Source organism: Papilio machaon, chromosome 3 (genome assembly GCF_912999745.1).
Source record: "Papilio machaon chromosome 3, ilPapMach1.1, whole genome shotgun sequence".
Lineage (NCBI taxonomy): Eukaryota > Metazoa > Arthropoda > Insecta > Lepidoptera > Papilionidae > Papilio > Papilio machaon.
The window spans coordinates 4947083-4968378 of record NC_059988.1 but is presented as its reverse complement, the minus strand read 5'-3'; the positions used below and the strand labels follow the sequence as shown (position 1 = coordinate 4968378).

At 31.8% G+C, this 21296-nt stretch overlaps 1 protein-coding gene and 1 long non-coding RNA gene across 2 annotated transcripts in view; one reads left to right on the top strand and one right to left on the bottom strand.

Annotated features, from left to right (window-relative positions):
- LOC106712233 (pseudouridine-metabolizing bifunctional protein C1861.05) overlaps window positions 1-21296 on the bottom strand; it is a 79306-nt gene that overhangs the window by 8543 nt on the left and 49467 nt on the right. The window contains exons 8-10 of the mRNA XM_045686674.1: window positions 1272-1446; window positions 966-1081; window positions 734-848 (exon numbers count right to left, since the gene is read on the bottom strand). Coding sequence (XP_045542630.1) covers window positions 734-848; window positions 966-1081; window positions 1272-1446 — 406 coding nt within the window. The remainder of the gene's footprint in view (window positions 1-733; window positions 849-965; window positions 1082-1271; window positions 1447-21296) is intronic.
- Window positions 5605-21296, top strand: part of LOC106712421 — a 54045-nt gene continuing 38353 nt past the window's right edge. Inside the window, exon 1 of the long non-coding RNA XR_001357074.2 lies at window positions 5605-5910. This is a non-coding gene — a long non-coding RNA (uncharacterized LOC106712421). The remainder of the gene's footprint in view (window positions 5911-21296) is intronic.

The following is a 21296-nucleotide window of genomic DNA, read 5'->3' as shown; positions in this document are numbered from 1 at the left end:
ACCATTTGAAAACTTTCAGCAAATGGACTAAAAATTATTGCGTTTCTAATTCAATTTAGTAGTAGTAGTTAACTCTTTCGACAAATATCTGACTTTGAGATAAAGAATTCTTATCTTTAACAAAATCTATGTTTTGGAAATTAAATATATGTATATGAATTATGAGTAGATTTCTCAATTGGAAGTCTTGACTTTTTAATTTTTATATTTAAGTTAATAAATAAATTGGCATTAAAACTACTTAACTTCATTACGTTTTATAAAACTTAAGATGATATTAAAGTACATAATAAGTTTTTATTTTAATATTTGAATCTCTTAATTGTTTGACATTAAAAATATTTGTATTAGATCTAAGTTACGAAATTAGCCACTATCCGTCCAACTGAAGTGTACTTTGACGTTAGACTATTTTATATTAGGCTTAGACATTTGTAAGCACATAAAAATTATCAATAAATAAAATTATATTTAACTTTGTTTTTTATTTTCGTACTTTAAATGACAAAATTAGTAGAATACCAGTCAAATGCATAAAAAAATTATTTTATTTTTACTACAGTATTAACACACTTTATCTATTACTACCGTTGCCCCGTCTCTACTATTTACTGTGTAGAGTGAACGCGATTATAATGGAAATTAATTACCATATCTATAGATCATGGAAATTATGGAGTTTGCCTCAAATTATAGAACGAAGCCATAATAACATTTAGATTCCTAATCTCACCTGGTTTGTTCAGTTCATGGCACAATTGCAGCACATAGTCCATTGTAGTTTGAGGCACGTTGCCGTCCAATACCACTAAAGGTGCCCTTTCCAATGTTTCAATATGTTTGTCCACCTAAACAAATTTTACGAAATAGTTAAACCACTGTAAGATCCAACAAAAATGCTATTTGTAAATGAATATCTTCAAAAAAAAAAAGGCTATAGAAAGTCGTCGCTACTTGTTTCTTACCATTTGAGTTGTTATTTGATTATGAATATCCATGTCGCCGAGACCTAAAAGACATTCGCCTTTCGAGTCGAAGAGCACTGAGTACATTGAGGTCCGTGCGTTTTTCACCACACACCCTGTAATAGATATGATCGTTGTATTACGATGAAATCCTAAGGTCAGATTCATCACGTAAAAATACATTAAATCTGCAATTAGTATTGCGGGTACTTCACCGAAATTTTGTACTTGACGTTTTGTCGTATTTATCCGGCTTGAGAAGGATCATGTTCTATAAGTAGAGAAGTTTGAAATGAAATAAATCACCGTCAAGCAATAGTCCAGGTGCTATCTCTGCCAAATATCGTCCGTCCGAGTCATCGCCGATAGCAGTGAGAAGGCGCGCATTGCCTCCGCGGAGTCGCCACAGCGCCTCCGCCATGTTACGCCCAACGCCGCCCCCGCACTGCTCCGTCACACACGGATGTGTACTACCGTCCAACTGGAACAAAAGACAAAAATGCTGGCCATTACCAGTCATATATCATAATTATCAGTGGTCTATCACCCACTAGAATACTCTCTAGAGTTGTCTATCATCTCCTAGATCGTAATTGTTATCAGGCCAGATAAGGTTGTTGCTGTTTCACAAAAAGACTTTCTTATCCCTACTTATTCCGTTTAATTTTCTAGTATGAGGGATCTGAGTAAACAAGGCAACAGACTTGGATTCCATTGTAATTAATACTTCGAATTTCAATTTGGTAACTTTTGTCAATGAGACAGTAACAACTAAGTACGAGTATAAAGGTTGCTCGTTTCATCATAACATATTTAAATTCCATTAATGTACAATGTACATTGTACATATATAGGTAAGTTACTTGATGCATGTGCATATGTGCCAATCCACATCACCATCCAATTATAATGATGGTCACACGTAAGCGCAGTACTGACACTAATATCTTATAACACGCACGCAATAAAATGTGTTTAATGTCAAAATAAGACATTGTGAAACAAGGTTTTTGTACTAGCTCAATTTTATGTGTAAGTAAATCTTAATGTTACCTACATATTCTACTACTTAAAAATTTCAAGTTTGTTAATCATGAAAAAATAGTAATAATTGGGATCTAGTTAGAGGTAAAATATTCGTACAAGTAGGTCATGGAAATATACAATTAGAGGCCGTATTCGAATGTAAAGTTATTAAATCGGAAAACCTTATGTATGCCATAAATTTCAATGAGTTATACAGGTCTCAGGATGTCAAGTACGCCAATCGCAATGTTTTTCAAACTTCTGGATTGGTACGTATTTAATGCGAAATACCTTTATTCCAGTATTTGCTCGTTATTATTAAAATATCAAATTTTATGCCGTTCAACAACATAAGCTAGTTAATCAACTCAGAAACTACTAGAGCGATTCTAAAAATATTTATCTTTACATGCTTAATTATTATTAAGTAAAATAAGTAACCAAAAACCAAATATTTTCTATAATATGTTTTAAAATAAATGTCCACCCATGCGAAGCTGGGTCAGACATTTAATATGATATATTTCATGTTGGATTACAGCATTGCAAGCCATTGACTTCGCCGATGCGATGCTATCGGTGTCCGGCACGCAACCACAACTAACGTACACTGAATTATGCAACTTGTGTATCGTTTTTGCACCCATAGTAAATAAAAATATAATTTATGTTGTGCTGAAGCCAGAAGTCTTTAATTCATGTAAGTGGGCTACGACGGAATATATCGCTGGTGCCACTGAATGAAATAAATGGCCTACACGCAGACGTTTGCTTTTGTAAATGAGGTCGTTACATTCAAACAAATTTGTACTTCCGTATAAAATAAAGTAGATTTTTCTACCACTATAGAGTTAGACTAAAGAAGAAAAGTAGACACGAAACCAGATTATTTCGATTGACTTTATGGTATTTAGTGGTAGTTTTTAACATTTTTCTGAAATATAAAAATTATGATGCGTTTAAGGTAAGTATATTAGAAATTATTAATAACCTTGTTGTTAAAAATCCCTCTCCAAACATTTTTTTGATAGGTAAAAGCTTCCGCTTCCGTAGACTTCACTCTGACGTAATTCATTTACTGTGGAATTTTATTAGCAAACTTAATATTCTCGTTTTAAATGTATTTTTTTTTTCGGGTATATTTTAAATAAATTACAACTTTATGAATTGTTAATACGATTAAATAATTCGAAATATTTGAAAATAATATATATGTTTTTTTATATTACAAGGTGGCAAACGAGCAAGCGGCCACATGAATTCCCCGAAATGGTGAAGCGACCACTGCCCATAGACATTTGCAATTGCAGATGCGTTGCCTACTCTCAATCGACGAAGGAGAAGATGCACAAAAAGAGAATATTTAACCTTCCTATGCATCTCCTCCTCCATCAAATCCACCTCCCCTTCCCATCCTTTCCTTATAAGAAAAGGGTGGGAAGGTCTGAGAAGGGGCATACTGAGAACTGCAGATTCTGAGCATTAACGGAGTGAAATATTTCACCGAAGTAGTGACGTATCAATCGATATCACATTCGCAGTTAACAAGGTGAATGTCATGAGTTTGTCCGATGTCGGGGCGTGGTTAAAAATTCAAGATCCTGCATCTTTGCCGAACATCCAAAGATTAAAAGGATTTAAAAAAACTTATTATTACATTAAAATAATAGTGTCATTGCATAAATAATTTGTTAAATCCTATTAGAAATAGTTCCATATTGATTTATACCAAGTTTTAACAACAATATATAATTAAAATACGTTTAACGCAATTAGAACGAAGTTTGCGCTGTTGATGCTTTACGTAGTCGTGTACACTTTGAAGCATCAAGTTACATTTTAACGATGCCATTATACGAGTTAAATTGTGCCACAATCTGTACAATGATAAATGTATTTTACATTTGTTTTTGATTACAATACATTCGCTAATTACTAGGGCACCAGCACGAATAATTTATTTACTATGTACTTTGTTACAATTAGGAGGATTATTGAGTGAGAGTCACGTTTTAGGTTACTCCTACGCAAGTTGTCTGTTGTCCGCATCAACTTGGATTAGCAGTAAGAATAGACGACTTAATAATTTATCCACATAATCCTGACAACCTATTGATCGAAAAGCTTTAATGAAAAAAGACGAAATATGCAATATTTAGAAAGCGTTTACAAATTTTAAAAAATTACTTTTGTAAATATCATCATAGTTATCGGCTCAAATATTACATGCGTGACATTTCCATATCTGCTTCGTAGCTATACTAGGTTCGTAGCAATCCTATCTTCGTAGCAATCTTCGTGACGTAGAACTGTTTACAACGAGGTTAGAATTGCTGCATAGATCAGTGAGCTTAGCACGAATATTTGTGACAGTCGCCACCGTAACGTCATCGCCAAAATATCTCAAAGTTTGTATGAGATGTGTTGGTGTACTTTATATCCGGTAGGGGCGCTGCACAAATTTTAATACAAATTTTGTGGATATCGTTACGAAAACGTTATCAAGAGTATTTGTGCTACACCCTCAGTTCTTGCATACTATAATAACATTTTTTTTTGCTTTAACGAAAATATATAAATGTACGTGTATCAATGTATTTTTGCTCTTAACATTGCTGCAAACAAAGAGCAACTTATTAGTTTTCCCCAATCCAATTTAACATGAATACAATGTAACTGGGGAAATTTCCTCGGCCGATTGAGACCACATTTATATTGGAAACGCGAAAACTTACAGATTACATTTGTTTTATACTAAACAACAAACTAGTTTTGTTATTGAAAAAATCGCCCAAATAATACCAAACTGTGCTATGAAAACCTGTTTTATTTTGCAGTTATTTTTCATACATTTTTACTTAGCATCTTATTAAAAAGGAACTGTAAGCTAAGAGAGCTAATAAAGTGTAATTAATTATGTTAGTATTAAAGTTTACATAAGATTGAAAATCACGATCATAAGACGGAGTTAATAACGCTAAATTATTTTTAACAGTTCGAGAAAGAATTCATCATCATCATCATCAGAATCATTTCTTTTTAAAAAGGTATTTATAACGGATTTCATAATTTAAATGTTCTACGACTAAATAGTTGAAATATATCGTATGTGCTTACCCCTGAATGAACACGATCGTCAATAATGTCCAAATAATTCTAAATATACAAAATCCACAATGTAGACATGTAAATATGTCTGAAAATACACCGGCGCATTTTAAATGGTCCCTGTCTAGAGTCAAGTCATGTGAAAGCTCGCTTTTACAGTGATCGGAATCGTTTACGATGTATTGAAAGCACAAGTAAGAAAGCTCGGGCCGTAACAAGAACGGCACACGTTCGCGAAATCTTCAAACGCTGTCTGCCGAAAATTCGCTCCATTACATTATTCAATATTGATTCATTTTATGCATGACAAAACCAGTGTAGTCGAGGAGAAATTTAGATTTGAGATTTAATTATCTTAATTATTGCCAAATAGTATTTGGAGAGTAAACAGTTAATTTTTTCAATGGTATTGGAATGTGGGAGGGCGCCAGGGCCAGGGGGCGGCGGTATTGAGCGTGGGCGCGCCGCCCCAGCGACGTGAAGCCACACAGTCCAGTCTGCCGAGCGCTACAGACCGCGCGCCCGCTGCACCGCGAACTTTACTCCGTACCCCGTACCCCTTCTTCGGTACTAAAGTCGTCATATGCCGGTATATATCTGAGTGTACGATACATATTTCGAATCACACCCATCCATATACATGTGAAAGGGTCACAAAACACAAAGGTTGACCTGTAAAGTTTGGTACTGGCAACACAAGAAACAGATTTATTTGTGCGTTAAAAATTAACATGATTAGTGACAGTAGAGTGGTGTTTATTGAATAAATCTACGAGTAGGCGGCGACACAGCGGCTACATCATGCTACGAGGTATCGTATTGTTACGGCGCCTACGAGATAATTAAAATATTTAGCGGAATTGATTTTAATTATTTTCTTTAATGAATTCATGTTAATAATGTAATATATTTACCGACAGAAGCAAAATATATGTTCGAATTTTTAAATCAAATAGTCGATCTAAGAGCCTTTTTCATTGCTACACGTCCGTTTAGCTACTAATTGACATTATGATAGTTGTATAATTTGCCGTTTAGATCAGTACTTTCGCGTATATTGTATTCAAATCGTAATAACTGATTGTTTTGACTTAATTTAAACATAATTACATAATGCCATAACTTTTTATAACGATTTATTACATGTTTTAATTTAATTTTCGATTTATTGGATTTTCATTTTAAATTCGGACTTTTGTAAATCAATTTTAATTTAACTTACATTTGTACTTCAAATTCAGACTCCTAAAATTGTGCTGTTTCACATACTATGTAATTTACGGGCTTCTACTTTTAAAAATGACATGAAAATATCTGAATTTGGTTTGAAAAAGTTCAATTTAAATGTAAAAGTCCGAATTTGATTTGGAAAAACCCGAATCTTAATGTAAAAATAATATTTTGAAATAATATAATGAAATATGCACTACAATAAAACTCGAAGCTACCAGTGGTACATATATTATTCGTAATGTATTCAATAAAACATGAGATGTAAATTTTTCTCTTTGCATTATATCATAAGACGAGGCGCAAATCTATGTGACTTCTTAGAATATACCGATGGCAAATCGACGAGTTGATAACGGATTAATGTATTTATTAAAATATTTAAAAATATTTTATTTTCTTTTAGCAGACATTTCAATCAAGGGATAATAGACGTTTCTTAGACTTTATTGTGCATACGTATGCAGCAGATTATTATGGCAAGTTTCTAGTCGATTATGTATCAGACATTATATATTAAACTCCTTTGCTTGCAATTTTACTTTGAGTAACAAAAGAATTATTATTTTTTAAAGAAGTTTTCAAAAAGTCAAAAATAATAATAAACACATCGAATTCTACGAAATTAAGTTTTTTAGTTCCTCCAAATAAAAGCTGTAGCAACTTTATTATGAAGTCAATATTGCTGTTAAGTACATTAAAATATATAATAATAAATAAATATATATAATATATATAATAAATTAAAATATATATAAGCAATTGATGTCTGGAATCGCCCGGTGAAAATTCTTTGAAGAAAAATGTCAAGTTCATTTTCCCAATTCTGAATAAGATTCTCGAATCTGTTATGATATTTTTGAAATGGAAACACATAAAGTTACTTTGAAATATTGAGAAAATCAGTGTTTATTTTAAGAATTTTTTAAAATATAAAATCCAAAATAAAGTTCCGCTGAAAAAGACTAGTATCGCATCAATATCTTAACCTCAGAACATCTGACATTAAAAAAGAGAACTCTAGTATTGTAGTTTCTATAGACACAGATACAATGTATATTTGTGAATGTAACATAGATTATATCTTCGAGACAATGAATAATTCATGGAATGTAGTAAGATTAAGAAACAAGCGACCTTGCGAAGTCTGTTTTGTAGCGGCGGAGTTAACTTTACCCCCGGGGCTCGTCCGGAACTACGATCAATGTACGAAGGTATATACCGTCAGGGAAATACGAATTGTTGCCGATTGTTGTACCTCCGAGCTTCATCATTATGTTACAACGATCCTGATGACACGACAAATTATATCATTATACCTAGACTATGTCAGTGCTTAATAAAAGCATACTGCAAATGAAAATGATATTAGATTCTAAATGAATTATAATTAATTTATATCTGACTAGCTTTTGCCGACGACTCCGTCCGCAAAGAATTGAAAAAAAAAAATTAGTAGCCTATCTACATCTATGCCAAATTTCAGCGAGATCCGTTCTGCCGCTCTAAAGATACCTCCTATCAAACATTCAAACCTTCGCATTTACAATATTATTAAGATTTTGTATTTGATTATAAAAGCACTGTTATATTTAGTAGCTTTACTTTTTAATTACCATACGGAAAATGGTAATTTAGGACAAGGTATTTTGTCAGTGAAGTATGTAAAATATTTTCTGATAACAATTCTAAGCTCATTTAGAACTATTTACCACCAATTATTAGTTTTCAGTTATTAATACATAGTTTAACATCTAAATATATAGACATAACGTTATAGAAGAATAAAAATACGCACACATATGAAAATAACCAAAATAAGCAACAGTAAATTCTTTTTAGGGCCATAAATCTATAAATATACATATTATGTTCAGCCTTCGGTTAACACCCTTGTCACGCGCAAGCAACAGAACATGTTCCAATCTCTGCCGCTGCATAACTTTATTTCCGGGAGTTAACTTACAAATATTATGTAACACGAACACGTTTACATTTTTTAATTCATTCCCAACAAACTACAATTTTTATTTATACAATGTGATTGCCAGAGTTGAATTTAAAGATGAATAGCCACTTTATTTATCTTTCCACAGCATATACTTGCTTACTAATTAAAACTCAATTAAGACTACCCTTGATAGTAATAACATGTTGACTCTACAATTGTGGTTATCAAGTAGCTGTTTGTAATTATTTATTAGTCTATGTAACGTATTTTTGCGATAAATACATAGTATGGTGAAAGAGCTAGTCTGGCTAATTTTACATTTCACTAATATTCATAAAATAACATTTGTGATGAGGGAACTACTCTTATTTTGAAGAATGGTAGTAACATAATTCTGCTATGCTCTATGGGTGCTTTATGATCCGCCTCAATTTTATTTTTGTAAAAAGTCATTTAGTGTGTTTTGTACAAGGACAACTTTGTTTTTATAATATGTAGGTATAGAAAGAGGAAAAAAAAATTACCAGAGACAACAATAGAGTTTTATGATCGCAAACAAAGAGACAATTGTCCCGTATGTATGTCTAGGCAAGTCGACGTTGCCTGCTAAGAATTATGTGTTTAGCTGACTTAGACTGCAATAGAAATATTATTGGCAAACGAACGTATTTGTAAGAAACACTGTTATAACTATAGACGAAAGTATGAATTTCAAATTTATCAACAAATAAAATGAATTTGGTAAGAATACATTTTGAGGTTATGTACGAGTATGTCATTTTTGCGATACGATTGGAATGTAATAAATGATAGTAAAGATGTAAGATATTTCTAAAGGCCAATTTGACATAAACGTAATATTTAATTATGTTTTTAGAAGGTATCTCCGAAATAGCTGAACGGATCTTGATGAAATTTGGCAACGATATAGAACATAGTCTGGAAGAACACATACGCTACTTAAATTACGCGCGGACGGGGTCGCGGGCAACAGCTAGTTTGACATAAACGTAATATTTAAGTTTATTTATAATTTTCTTTTATGTCGGAATTGTAATTGGTGCCTGGCACACATACAAATGTCACGTAACTGTTGAATCCGGGCTTAATCCACTGATCTTATTAACACGGAGAATTGAATACAAGCAATATGATTGTGTTGGATTATCTATGTTAACTGCATTGTATATGTATACCTACGTGTTGATATGTTTTGCAATAATAGCAATTACCGGATTTCATATGCATATATTTAGTTAGCTTAAGAAACTCGAATGCAATTCAATGCATTCGCAAGTTCAAAAAAACTTAGTTTTTTGTTCAGATTTCTTTATTTGACTAATACGAATAATTTCCTCATAGCACTGAATGTTATTGTTATACACATTTATTATGTTTGTCTAAGACTGGATTTCACTTTTTGCAAGCATTAGTCAGTGTTTAGAGCAGTATTGTTGCTTGTTCCGAGACTCTTGTTCGATGTTTTGTTTTTGAGCAAAAACTGGTTTAGTTCGCTGAAAACTGTTTCCCAATATAGTTATTTGCCAATATTGTAACACGTCAAATAAACTAGTGTTTGTTGAACTAACTTTCCCCGGAAAAATTGTACAATGAATTCCTGTTTTAAGAAAAGTTAACTATGACATTTGAAAATTCGAATATAGAAAAACAAATGAGAAGGTAAGATATCTGTGGGTTTCTGAGAATAAAATCCCCGTTTAAAATATATTGTCATCTGTGTTCTGTCACAGACTATGAATATAATACGAATATGATAAGCGAATTATAGTTAGTATAAGTGATTTTATAATTATTAACTTTGGTATCTGACACCAAAATCTCTGTATAAAACATATCGTCATTCCTTTTATTATCTTTGACAAAACAGAGATAACAATATGTTTTAAACGGAGATTTTGGTGTTGAAACCAAGGGTAATAAGTTTTTTTTAATATAAAATTTGGAAAAGTGAAAAGGTCGACGCACTGATTGTTATAAAATCGAATAGATATTCAGATACTCAGAAGATAGAAATGGTAATATAACCATTAGCATGTATTTAACACGGCGCGGCGTTTGACGCGAAAATATTTTTGGAATTGATCTCGAATCGGCAATCACTGGACATAACCAGAATTAAATTAACGTTAAAGTTAATAAATTATAAGAGGCTATTTATAAATGATTTGTATGTTAATTTATGATTTGTATTATAAAAAAAACAGTATTCGTTTAGTTTTAAAACGATGCCGAGATTATAATGTATAAGATAATTAGCCCAAAGTAATTTCTTCTTCCCTTTTAATAAATTGACTATTGTTAACGAAAAATTCCATCTTTTCTCAGTTTATAAAACACTGTTATAAAATCTTTTATATTGTTAATATATAGTTATAACTTAATTAGTGTTGAAGGTTGGTTTCGCTAAGAGAGGTGCTCGAGGCAGTCTTTTCTTTGTTCTCAGTTTTGAGCAGTCGCGTTCATAATTATATTGTGCTTTGCCACAATGCTGGCCTCGCAATAGCAAATGGATACAGTCGTAAATTACATATTAAAGAGATATTATTAACTAATGTAAGACAGTTAGGTAATAAAGTGAACTAAGTATTTTTTTATCCAATGGCTTTAATTTCCTCTCGTCAGTTATTCTCTTTACTAAGATATAGCTGACGCCCGCGACCCCGTCCGCGTGGATTAAAGAAAGAAAAATTTCGCGGGATTATTTAAAAATTAATATTTCAATAAACCTACAAGTAGGGTTGGTGACAGGCAGGCGGCCGGTCGTAAAAACTTAAGCTAAAATTTTAAGGTTTATAAAACCTTGTGTGCCGACCCCACGTGAGTGGTAAAAGGCCCGGGAGATGATGATGATTTCAATATACGTACATAAATATAAAATTTTACCGGTATTTCTTTAAATTACTTATTACTGTTGATGACTCCAAAATATTCGGTAACTTATGTATATGTGGTATTCAAACACTTCAGAAAAAGATATAACCTATCTCTTTGTGTCCCAGTAGTTGCGAAAGACATGCAAACGTTTTTAGTAAAAATTAAATGTATTTAAATATTATAAATGTATACTATTATACTTACTAAGTATTCAGATAATTTATATAAACCCTAGGGTGTTATACATAGCAAACCGACATTTTGTTGAAAGGCTTTATAGTTTTAGAATCCACATAAGTATTTTATAGTGCAATGCCGTCATTGGTTTCTCTTACAGTATTATAAAATTTATCTAAACTTGCAAATAAAATAGTTTAAAATAGAAAAGCAATATCAAAGACAATAAACAATTTCAATTGAAGATAATTAGAAAAATGAAGTGGTAATCTACCGAAATATTTCGATCTTATTTACTCGTTATTAGCTGTGCCCGTGTCTTCGGTCGCGTGGAATAGTGTTTTTGGATAGCATTTCTCTATAGTTATTTTACATCCTTAAGGGTAAAACTTTTATAAACTTTAAATGTCATATTTATATTGAATCAATATCCCAAGCAATGAGTTTTAAGTTTCTACCTCTTAAATTGAGGATATTTTCTTATAACTATTCACACCCTTTAATCTCTTAACACCCTTTTTACCAACGTCGAAAAGAAGGAGTTTATTAATTCGTCTGTGTGTTATTTTTCCGTATTAAAAAGTAGCCTATGTTTCAGGTCTTTAAACTATGTGTTTACCAAATTTCATTTAAATCGGTTAACTAGTTGTGGTATGAAACATAGATTTACTTTCAGATTTATATTACTACTAAGGATTAGTAATGATGTTGCGTTGGTTGACAGCATGTAATAAATATTTTCACTATTTTGGCGTATCACGTCGCTTCAGCGTACAGTAACAACCATTTACATAATCAGCTAAAACGTCAAAGAGCTGAGATTTCAAACGTTCGAGACAGCTCGTCAGCTCATGATAATGACAGCTACGTTTAAGTCGAGAGCCTGCAGATGTTACTTGTATGTTCTTACTTCTGCAGGTAGGGCTTAAAGATAAGTTTTACAGGTTAGATATGGCACAGTTTTGCATAATCGTGTAGTTTATTTCGTGAAATTTTAGTTGAATATTATTATAAATTAGTTTTTAATTTATTGTACACACCTTTATTTTTGGAAATGAGTAACATTTTTAGAATGTTTAATAAAAATTATTCCTTCACTTTGGACCGTATTTATACACTCAGCGAGCAAAAAATATTAATCTAGGGAGATGTAGAGCTATGAGGCGATATCACCACCTTAGAAATATCTTTATTTAAATTAAACAAATCGATACACAATTCACAAGTTAATAAATAAGCCAAATTTAATGTTATTGAGTCATAGCGTCGACTTGACTGGAGAAGTTGTACAACGTTACTACATACTTAGTACGGGTAATATTCCCAACGTCATAGACGTTTTAGCCATTTTGGTTTACACTGATTCATTATTTAAATCTTATTGGTACGGATAAAATATTCGATATAAGAATTGTTTGCAAACTTTTCTTTTTCTGGACAGTGTTCAGATAAGGTCTAATTTATACTACATATATGTAATTGTATATGCTTTAGGAGTCCATTGTCCTTTCCAAATATAGATTTAATTCGATGAGTAAATTTCTATTATACGAGTACTTTACGTAATTTGTTTTGAATATTTGCGTGGGAGTCAAGTATTCGGCGAAGTTTCTGCTTGTTAGTTATTTTTGGAAACATATTGTTCACCGAAATACTATTTTAAGTTTTTCCTATGCGTAACAAAGCTTGGCAGCAAAATGGAAGCCAGAATTGGAAGATGTACTGCACCTAATGCTATTGGTTATAAAATGACACATCGTTAGACTTATATTTTACCTATTGAGTTAGTAACTTTGTAATAAAAAATAATTGTGAGGAAATACTGTAGTGATAAGCAAAGTTCGTCGTCCAACTGGTACATTCATGAGCTTCATACGGCGAGATTATCTTCTCAATTGCTTTGTGCGACCTTGAGACTCTTAATGTGAAATTGTGAAAGAACATCACACACTACAATATCATACTTAACGTAAACAGTGACAAAGACTTCTATCTATAGACGCGAGGTGATATATCAATGCATTCCGAAAACCGAATTGTTTTGGGTGGTTCGTGATATATGGTGACGAGAGGTTTAATGAATGATAATAAAACATGTTTATATTTTATCGTACTCACGCAACATCCTGTTTTGATGAGACTATAAAATAAACCGGGGAAGGTATAAAAATACGTCTATAAGTTGTTAGAGTCGCGTCACGTACATAGTGTGTAGCTGAATCCCGCAGTCAGTTGTTTATGTAGTGTGAATTATGAGCTTGGCTGCATCTTTAACAGATCACTGCATCTTTGTACATAGAAGGCACCAAATCTTTATGGACTTTGGAACTTACGTCACACATATGACTTAACATAATATGTTTTGTACAGGTGTCCGTTTTACGAGTATAACCAACTAAGAAGTTATGTGGATTTATTAACTATTGCGCAGATGTTATTTTAAAAGGTGATTTAAATTTAACTTTTAAAGTATTGGTTATAAATAATCATACTTCTAATTGTGCAAATAACCTACTATTATTAAAAAAAATAGATGCAAGATGTGGTCCATTGCGTCATTGTGTAAACATTGTCGAGTTCCAATATATTTAGCAGATATAAAACATACGATAGTGAAACTGATGTCCCGAACTTGCAGTTTATCTTTTCTGTCGTATAAAAGATTTTATGGGAATAAAAATACCTTGCAAGAGTTCTTTGTTTCTTTGCAGTTTGTTATTTTGCTGCATTCGTAGCCATTTGGCTTAAGCGTACCATTTTAAATGTTTTATTATCACATTCATTTCTCTTGGCAACTTTTTGAAGTTGAATTTGATTCATTTTTAATAAATATAACGGGAATATTCCAAATGAGTTCTTATTTTTCTAAATGAACTATAATTCATCTCGTCAATTTATTCTCATATAATAATTTCAATATTAATTCAGGCAATTTGTTAAAAATTTGAAAACTTTACTAATTTAAACTATTGCGTGATTTAAAGTTTTTATATATAAAACTATTTTTATAACTCCAAACTATCAAACTGTTCAAAAAGCTTCGTAACAGAATAAAGTTTCACTCGTAGATGAAAAGTTGATTAAACGAAAACATTTTAGATACTAAAGGTTGTAGGTAATAAAGTTGCTTTTCTATCAGTTTGTGTCTTTTCTAATCTCGACTCGTGAATTGAATGTGCGGTTGAAGTGATGGCTGCAGCTATGTCAATTTAAATGGCTTTGCGGGGTGGCGAGCGGCTATACGAGACGTCCGTCGCTTGCAGTACCACCGGTCGTCTGACGTCTGACCTGACGACAGGGGATTAAACATACCACAATCCACTTTCAAAGCTTGAATGCACTTTGAATTTGAATCTTTGCAAATAACGTAGGAGACAAAGTTTTATTAAAGGCGTTTATAAATTTAGTTTTATGAATCTGAGATTGATGTTTTTGCATATATATTTTCTTTTGATATATATTTTCTTATATATTATGTTACTATGTTTTAATTACTTCAACTGGAATATAAACTTATTCAATTTTATCTTATTACCCTTGCGCCCTTACATACATCGCTGGTTTTACAAACTTGCAAACTTATATAGAACTTACTTTCAAAGTGGTAAACGCCAGCAACAACAATATCTGTTACAAGAATGGGTCGGCGCAACCGGTGTAATACCACGACTACACAGAAGTCAGTCGTGAAGTAGAAGCAATTCCACGTTTTATCCTATCAGTGTGCGTATCGGAGGTCTTATTTTAGTTCTTTTCGCCTTCTCACCCTTTTCTTATAAGGAAAGGATTGGAAGGGTTAGTCAATTTACGAAGGAGGAGTTTCATAGGAAGGGGAAATATTCTCATTCTGTGCGTCCTCTCTTCCGTCGATTAAAAGCTACGCATTTGCAATTGCTGATGTCTATGAGCAGCGGTCGAATTGGTATCTTTTTTTTTAATTATTACTGGGTCCAACAAACTAAACAGTATCAATCAAAATTCATGGTAAGTTCTGCTTCTCGACTTATTGCAGTAGTAAAATATACAATAAGCAAAGAAATATAAAAGATCTTCGAGAATCATTTTATGAACGCTGTAAATTGTATATGTGTATAGAATGGCGGAGGCGCCGTTTGCGACAGTTCCTTTATTCATGCGGGTATTGTGTGCACCGCGGAGGTAATATGGCAACAAACCTCCTTGCTACTCGTATAACAGCACGCTATTGTTTTCTTTTATTAAAATCGCACACCGCTTTATTGATCAGAAATCGCTACTTATATATTTTCAAGTATTGGATAAGACTATTGGGTAAGATTGAGAAATAAAGAAATAAACTTAACGTATTTTTTTTAAATTTTATTTGTATAGACGTTGATGTTTATAGTTTATGTATTGCCTAGGGTCGTGTTTAAAGATAAGCCTTGAATTTTTCAATCAACACATTCGTTATTAATTTGTTGTCAGAGTATTATAGTAATTATATTCTTCTTCTTTTGGTGCCATCTCCTAACGAAGGTTGGCGATTATCATAGTAACTTGAACTCTGGACACGGCACGGCAGCTCGAAATATAGATCGCGTACTTTTGTTGTACCATTGGTGCAGATTTTTCAGCCAAGATGTTCTTCTCCTTCCTGGTCTTCTTTTACATACTTATATTTATATAATTAATTTATAAAGTAAAGTATGCTCAATAGTTTTTGGCAATTGATTCAATCATCGGTTGTTCGTTCTAGTTCATTTAGCTCAGTAAAACTTCACACTGCATTAAGTCTTGACAAAGTTTTTGGCTGCCCGCCATACAGCATCCCAGAATCCGAGGATCCAGACATTTTTAAATTGCATATTTATTTATTCATGCATTTCGAGGAATAAAAGGTTTTTTACTCAACGAGATCTTATAATTTTAATTAAAAATATGAAGTGACATAAAATGTTGGAATATAAAAAAAATGTTCAGAACTATCGCCTTGTGTGTTTTGATTTGAAGTAAACGGAGCTAAACTGCCTTTTTAAATTATAATTGCTTCGATGTAACTACATTTGTAATAAAAATATTAATTTTTCAACTTATTTAATAACACAATAAAACGAAGTATGTTAGAATTGTTTTTCTATTTCCGTGAAGCAATTATAACGGTGTAGTGCAGTGTAGTTATGGCGAATAAAGTGGCACATCGCGACATGACCGTGGTCTGGCCACCGGCCAACACTGCCAGTATATAAGCTTGCATTATAAGCCATAGACTATGTATAGTTTTGTTAAGCGAAAACAAGTTACTTTTTATGATTGGATTATTTCAATGGTTAATTTATGATAAAGGTTTTGTACCGCGATATACTTTATTTTAATAAACTTGAATTCAAATAGATTAAATGAATAAATAAACCGTTTAGATATAAATACGAAGTAGGTAATAGCGGTAGTTGATGGGCGGTCGGAAATCCATTAAGGTTATAATAGATAATCGGACGTGATAAGTGTTTTGTTATTGAAGTATATAATAAACATGTAGCTTGATTATACCGCGACTACTGCTGCTATGACTACGACTACTTAATGACAGACATATTATGTCATTATTATGGGGAGGAAAAATTAAACTCCTTTTTATTTTTGATGGTCAATATTTCGGTTGAAAACAAAAAATGTAAATACAAAAAAGAGAAGAAAATGAAGGCATACTTACAAAAATCTAGTTGAATTGAGTTTTTGAAATTAATAAACATGCTACATTTTGAGCCAGTGCCAATAAACAAGTAAATTATTTGTGTGAATTGTAAAAAGTACACAAAAATAATTGCTGGCACACAATCAATGACAGTCATAACTTAATTCAAAGAAAACGACATTAACCAATTAGACTATAAAAGTTAGACTGAGAAATTTATTGTAACACTCACATTTGGTATTTAACTACAGCACAAACTACATAGAGTACAATGAGGGCGAAGAGTACAGTAAGTGATACGAATACAGGTTGTGATTGTAGATATTGAGCGCCAAATATGTTGGCGGTGGACGGCGCTAGATGGCGCGCTCCGCCATTACGTATAACACTCTCCATCCACCATATAGCACGGTCAAGGGGCTTTTGCGTCCGCTCGCACATTATTTGACGCAACATTACAATATTTTTTCGATATCTGTCATATACAAATATATTCAGACATAAAATGTTATCTTTAAATTCACTTGAAAATACTGAAATTATTATGTAAAAGTCAGAATTTATTTACCTGTTGTCATTAAGAAGGGTTTTTAACGCAGTATCAAACTTTTCTTCTATTAATGTATTTGTGTCTGGCTTTGGATCAATTTTATCATGGATTATTGGATGAATGGATTTATCTGAGTTGTTCCACTGCTCACCCAACATTTCAATCCCAATGAGTGGCTCTCCGGCACTCATTGCTAAATATATTAATGACAGATATTGAGTTACGAAGAATTTCTATGATGTACTGAAATATGATAAAACTTATAATTAATTTTGTCGATATAAAGAACATTATAAAAACTTCGAATAAAATTCTTCAATAACATATGTGTCGGAAATATATAACGTAAACAGTACCTACACAGTGGGTTAGACTGTAGTATTACCCATTTTACTATTTAAATAAATTAATATATGAAGGCATCGTTATTCAATTTCCATTAAACATTATTCTACAGTGGTGCGAAGATTTTTACAATGACATATTTCGTAAGTCAGATTTGACGGCTTGCCATTTCTATAAAGGGGTGAATAACGCTGTTCTCGAAATAGTCTAGATATTATATAGTATCTTATCAACGAAGTAGTTACATACTCTTTGTATAGTATCTTCATACATTTATTGTAAAGTTATTTAAACAATATAAAAATTAATTAATTTAGTAAAAGTTATTTCATTAACAAAGAGTGTATTAAAAGACTCGTATGTGACCTTTTAAAGTTGATCTTTCTGTAGGACAGAGTTCAGAGTTCGAGCGAATGTCGTAGTAATGCTACGAATTGTGCTACGACGAGCTAAATACACATCTACCTGTAGTATTCGTTATCGTAAGTGTAACATCCGTGTATTCATTTTAAATTAAATTTACTCAAAGTTTGTAGTTAAACCGTTAGTTAGTAAAAGCAAAACTTAGATCTAAGATACTAAGTTGGAGGCGATGCTTGCGAAAGTACACTTTTTTATTAATAATCATTATTTAATTAGCGCAGAGTTTAGATGAAAGTAGGTTACGGAATCAACTAACAATGTTTGCAATCTCGCTAAACAATTCCTGTTCTAAATAGATGTTAGGTATAGCTCCGTATGAGTTTGCATACTTTGAAATGAGTTTGAAAAAATATTAAATAAAATAAGTTAATAAGTTCTTTTATAATAATCTCAACTAACTTTATGTTACATTTTTATTTACGTAGATAACCAAAATATGTTTCGAAGATAGTCAGGGAAGTCATAGAGTTGTATACTAATTTGATAATTTAGGTGTTTTTTTTTTTAAATTTTATCAATTAATAAATATTTCCACTTAAAAGCTTTATTTTTCTGTATGCTTCTCCAGATTTTTTTTAATAAAACAGCTAGTGTGAATAAATTTTTCACGTACACATTAACAATATTCATCCTTGTTTTTTATTTTTATTAAAGGTAATGTGTGAGAATGTTCCATTTGTAAAATAAAGCAGTACGTGTAACCTGGGGAGTTATAAAAGTGGCAATTCGAAATTGCATTTATTAACATATGTGGCGAAACGGATGTCAGATAATATAATATATGTCTTATCATATTAATATATGATATAATATATTATAATATGATTAGATCGATTAAAAAAATGACAAATAATGTGTGTATATGAATATAAATGTAGCTTATATTCTGCTTACATTTTTTGTTTCATTAAAATTTACAACCTACAATTTTACTTACCTAGGGCTACGAATAGCTACAAATGTATGTATACATGTATGGTATTAATGTAAAAATAAAGTACAATGACCTAACAGTCTGTCAGCTAATACATCAGAGTTCTAATTCGATATAACGATATATGAAATTAAAATTATTAATTACTTAGTTAATTAATTAAAATTTAATACTACATTTAAAGTCATGTGAAAATACATATATAACTAAAAGGGTTTATTTTAATTAAGTATCTAATTAATATTCTTTACAACAAATAATAAAAGATTCTGCTAAATAAAATACAAATCAAACTCTTTTTAGAATAATACTACCATGCTTGCCTTTGCATTTTTTTTAAAATTTGTGTGTGAAGCAAGGCTTATTTTTTTATAAATTTAAATGTCTTAATTTTATTCCTTTATGTTCATTCATGTTTGTGGTGATATTAAAGGGATTCCAGAATGTTTGTTTGAAATGACACTGGCATAGACTGAAGCGGTTTCCTTTTGTCTGTCAGATGAGGGGGGAAATTAAGTCAAGAGCGTTTGACGCGCCTCCGGCAATTTCAAATGCGGTATTCCTTTGCACATCACCCTTCTATTGTTCTTGTTTTCTTTTTGGTAAAGCCTTCATTTAGTATTATTCTATACAAGTACAGTCAAAATCTGTTATAACGACATCGAAGGGACTACTCATATTGAGTCGTAAAAACCGATAGTTGTAACAACCGGTGATAGGTATTAATAGGAAAGATATGTATATAACATTCAGCCAGGACCTTTGATTTTGGTCAATTTAACCGGTATGTTGTACTAAACGATGTCGCCATAAACGGTTTTGACTGTAGTATTATTAGAATTATAAGATATTTTACACAATTACAAAATGGCGACAAACCCCGTCTTCGCACCTCCAATGCAATTTGTCTTCAGTCGTCGTTAGTCTGTATGTAGTAAAACATAAACAAAGATTTGTTTAACACTAATTTCGTCAATTTTTTTATAATATCACAGAGTTATTACTTTCAAAAAACAGATAAAAGATAAAAGAGCCACTATGTGCGATGAAAATAGTGATAACGCAAGCTTGTAAGTCACCGGAAGCGATCTCTCCCTGGCTCGCCCATTGTTAAGAACGAAAAATGAAGGCTTCGACAGATTTTGATATTTTTCATGAACCTAGACGGAGAATAATATTTTCACCGATGTGTCTTCATTTCCTTGTCACTTTTAACTTCAATTAGTTTTTTTGTAAATCAACTACATTTTACTAATTCTTTTTCATAATAAAAAATATTCATAACAGAGAATTCAGGTTAGATTCTATCAAAAATTACATCATAGAAATTATTCTGTATGGATGTTCGTAATAATTGTTGTTAATATATAATATAAAAAATATCATTGTAGGCGAATACGCTTAATATATTTATCAATATTTGCATGTAAAATGTGTTTAAATTAGCGTGACAACAAAAGTAACGACGAAAGGCGCAATATTATTACTACCGTAAATCCTGACTTTTTTCTTTATTCGCAAAACCGAAAGGAGTGGGAACCGCTACTTTATGTAATCTTATATAGAGACGATTTTTCAATATAATATTTATGTGTTCAATATAACTTCGTGCTCTCTTACCATTTCTTGTTTTATGATTATTTTACCAGTATAAGAATATATTTAACTTCATATGATATTTATATATTCGTTCTGGAACAAAACTCTTAAGGCTATATTAATACCCACACGATGGCAGGAAATAAAATTGTGGGTTTACAAGTAGAAGAAATGTAGAATAATGGTACATGGTTACACTGAAACTGGTAAAATTTTGGTCTACGAGAAAAAATTTGGCAATCTGCCCTCGAGTAAGATATACTCATACATATCCATTTAAATAAGGAAAAGAAAAAAGAACAAGAAGTCATAAAACGATATTAATGACCAATCGGACGGTGTTAGTTGGAACAGGATATCTGGTAACTAGGGTGGCCGGACGTCCGGGGAAGCTCAGCTTAGCCTTTCCTCGTTTCATTTACTCCGAAATCTATTTAAAT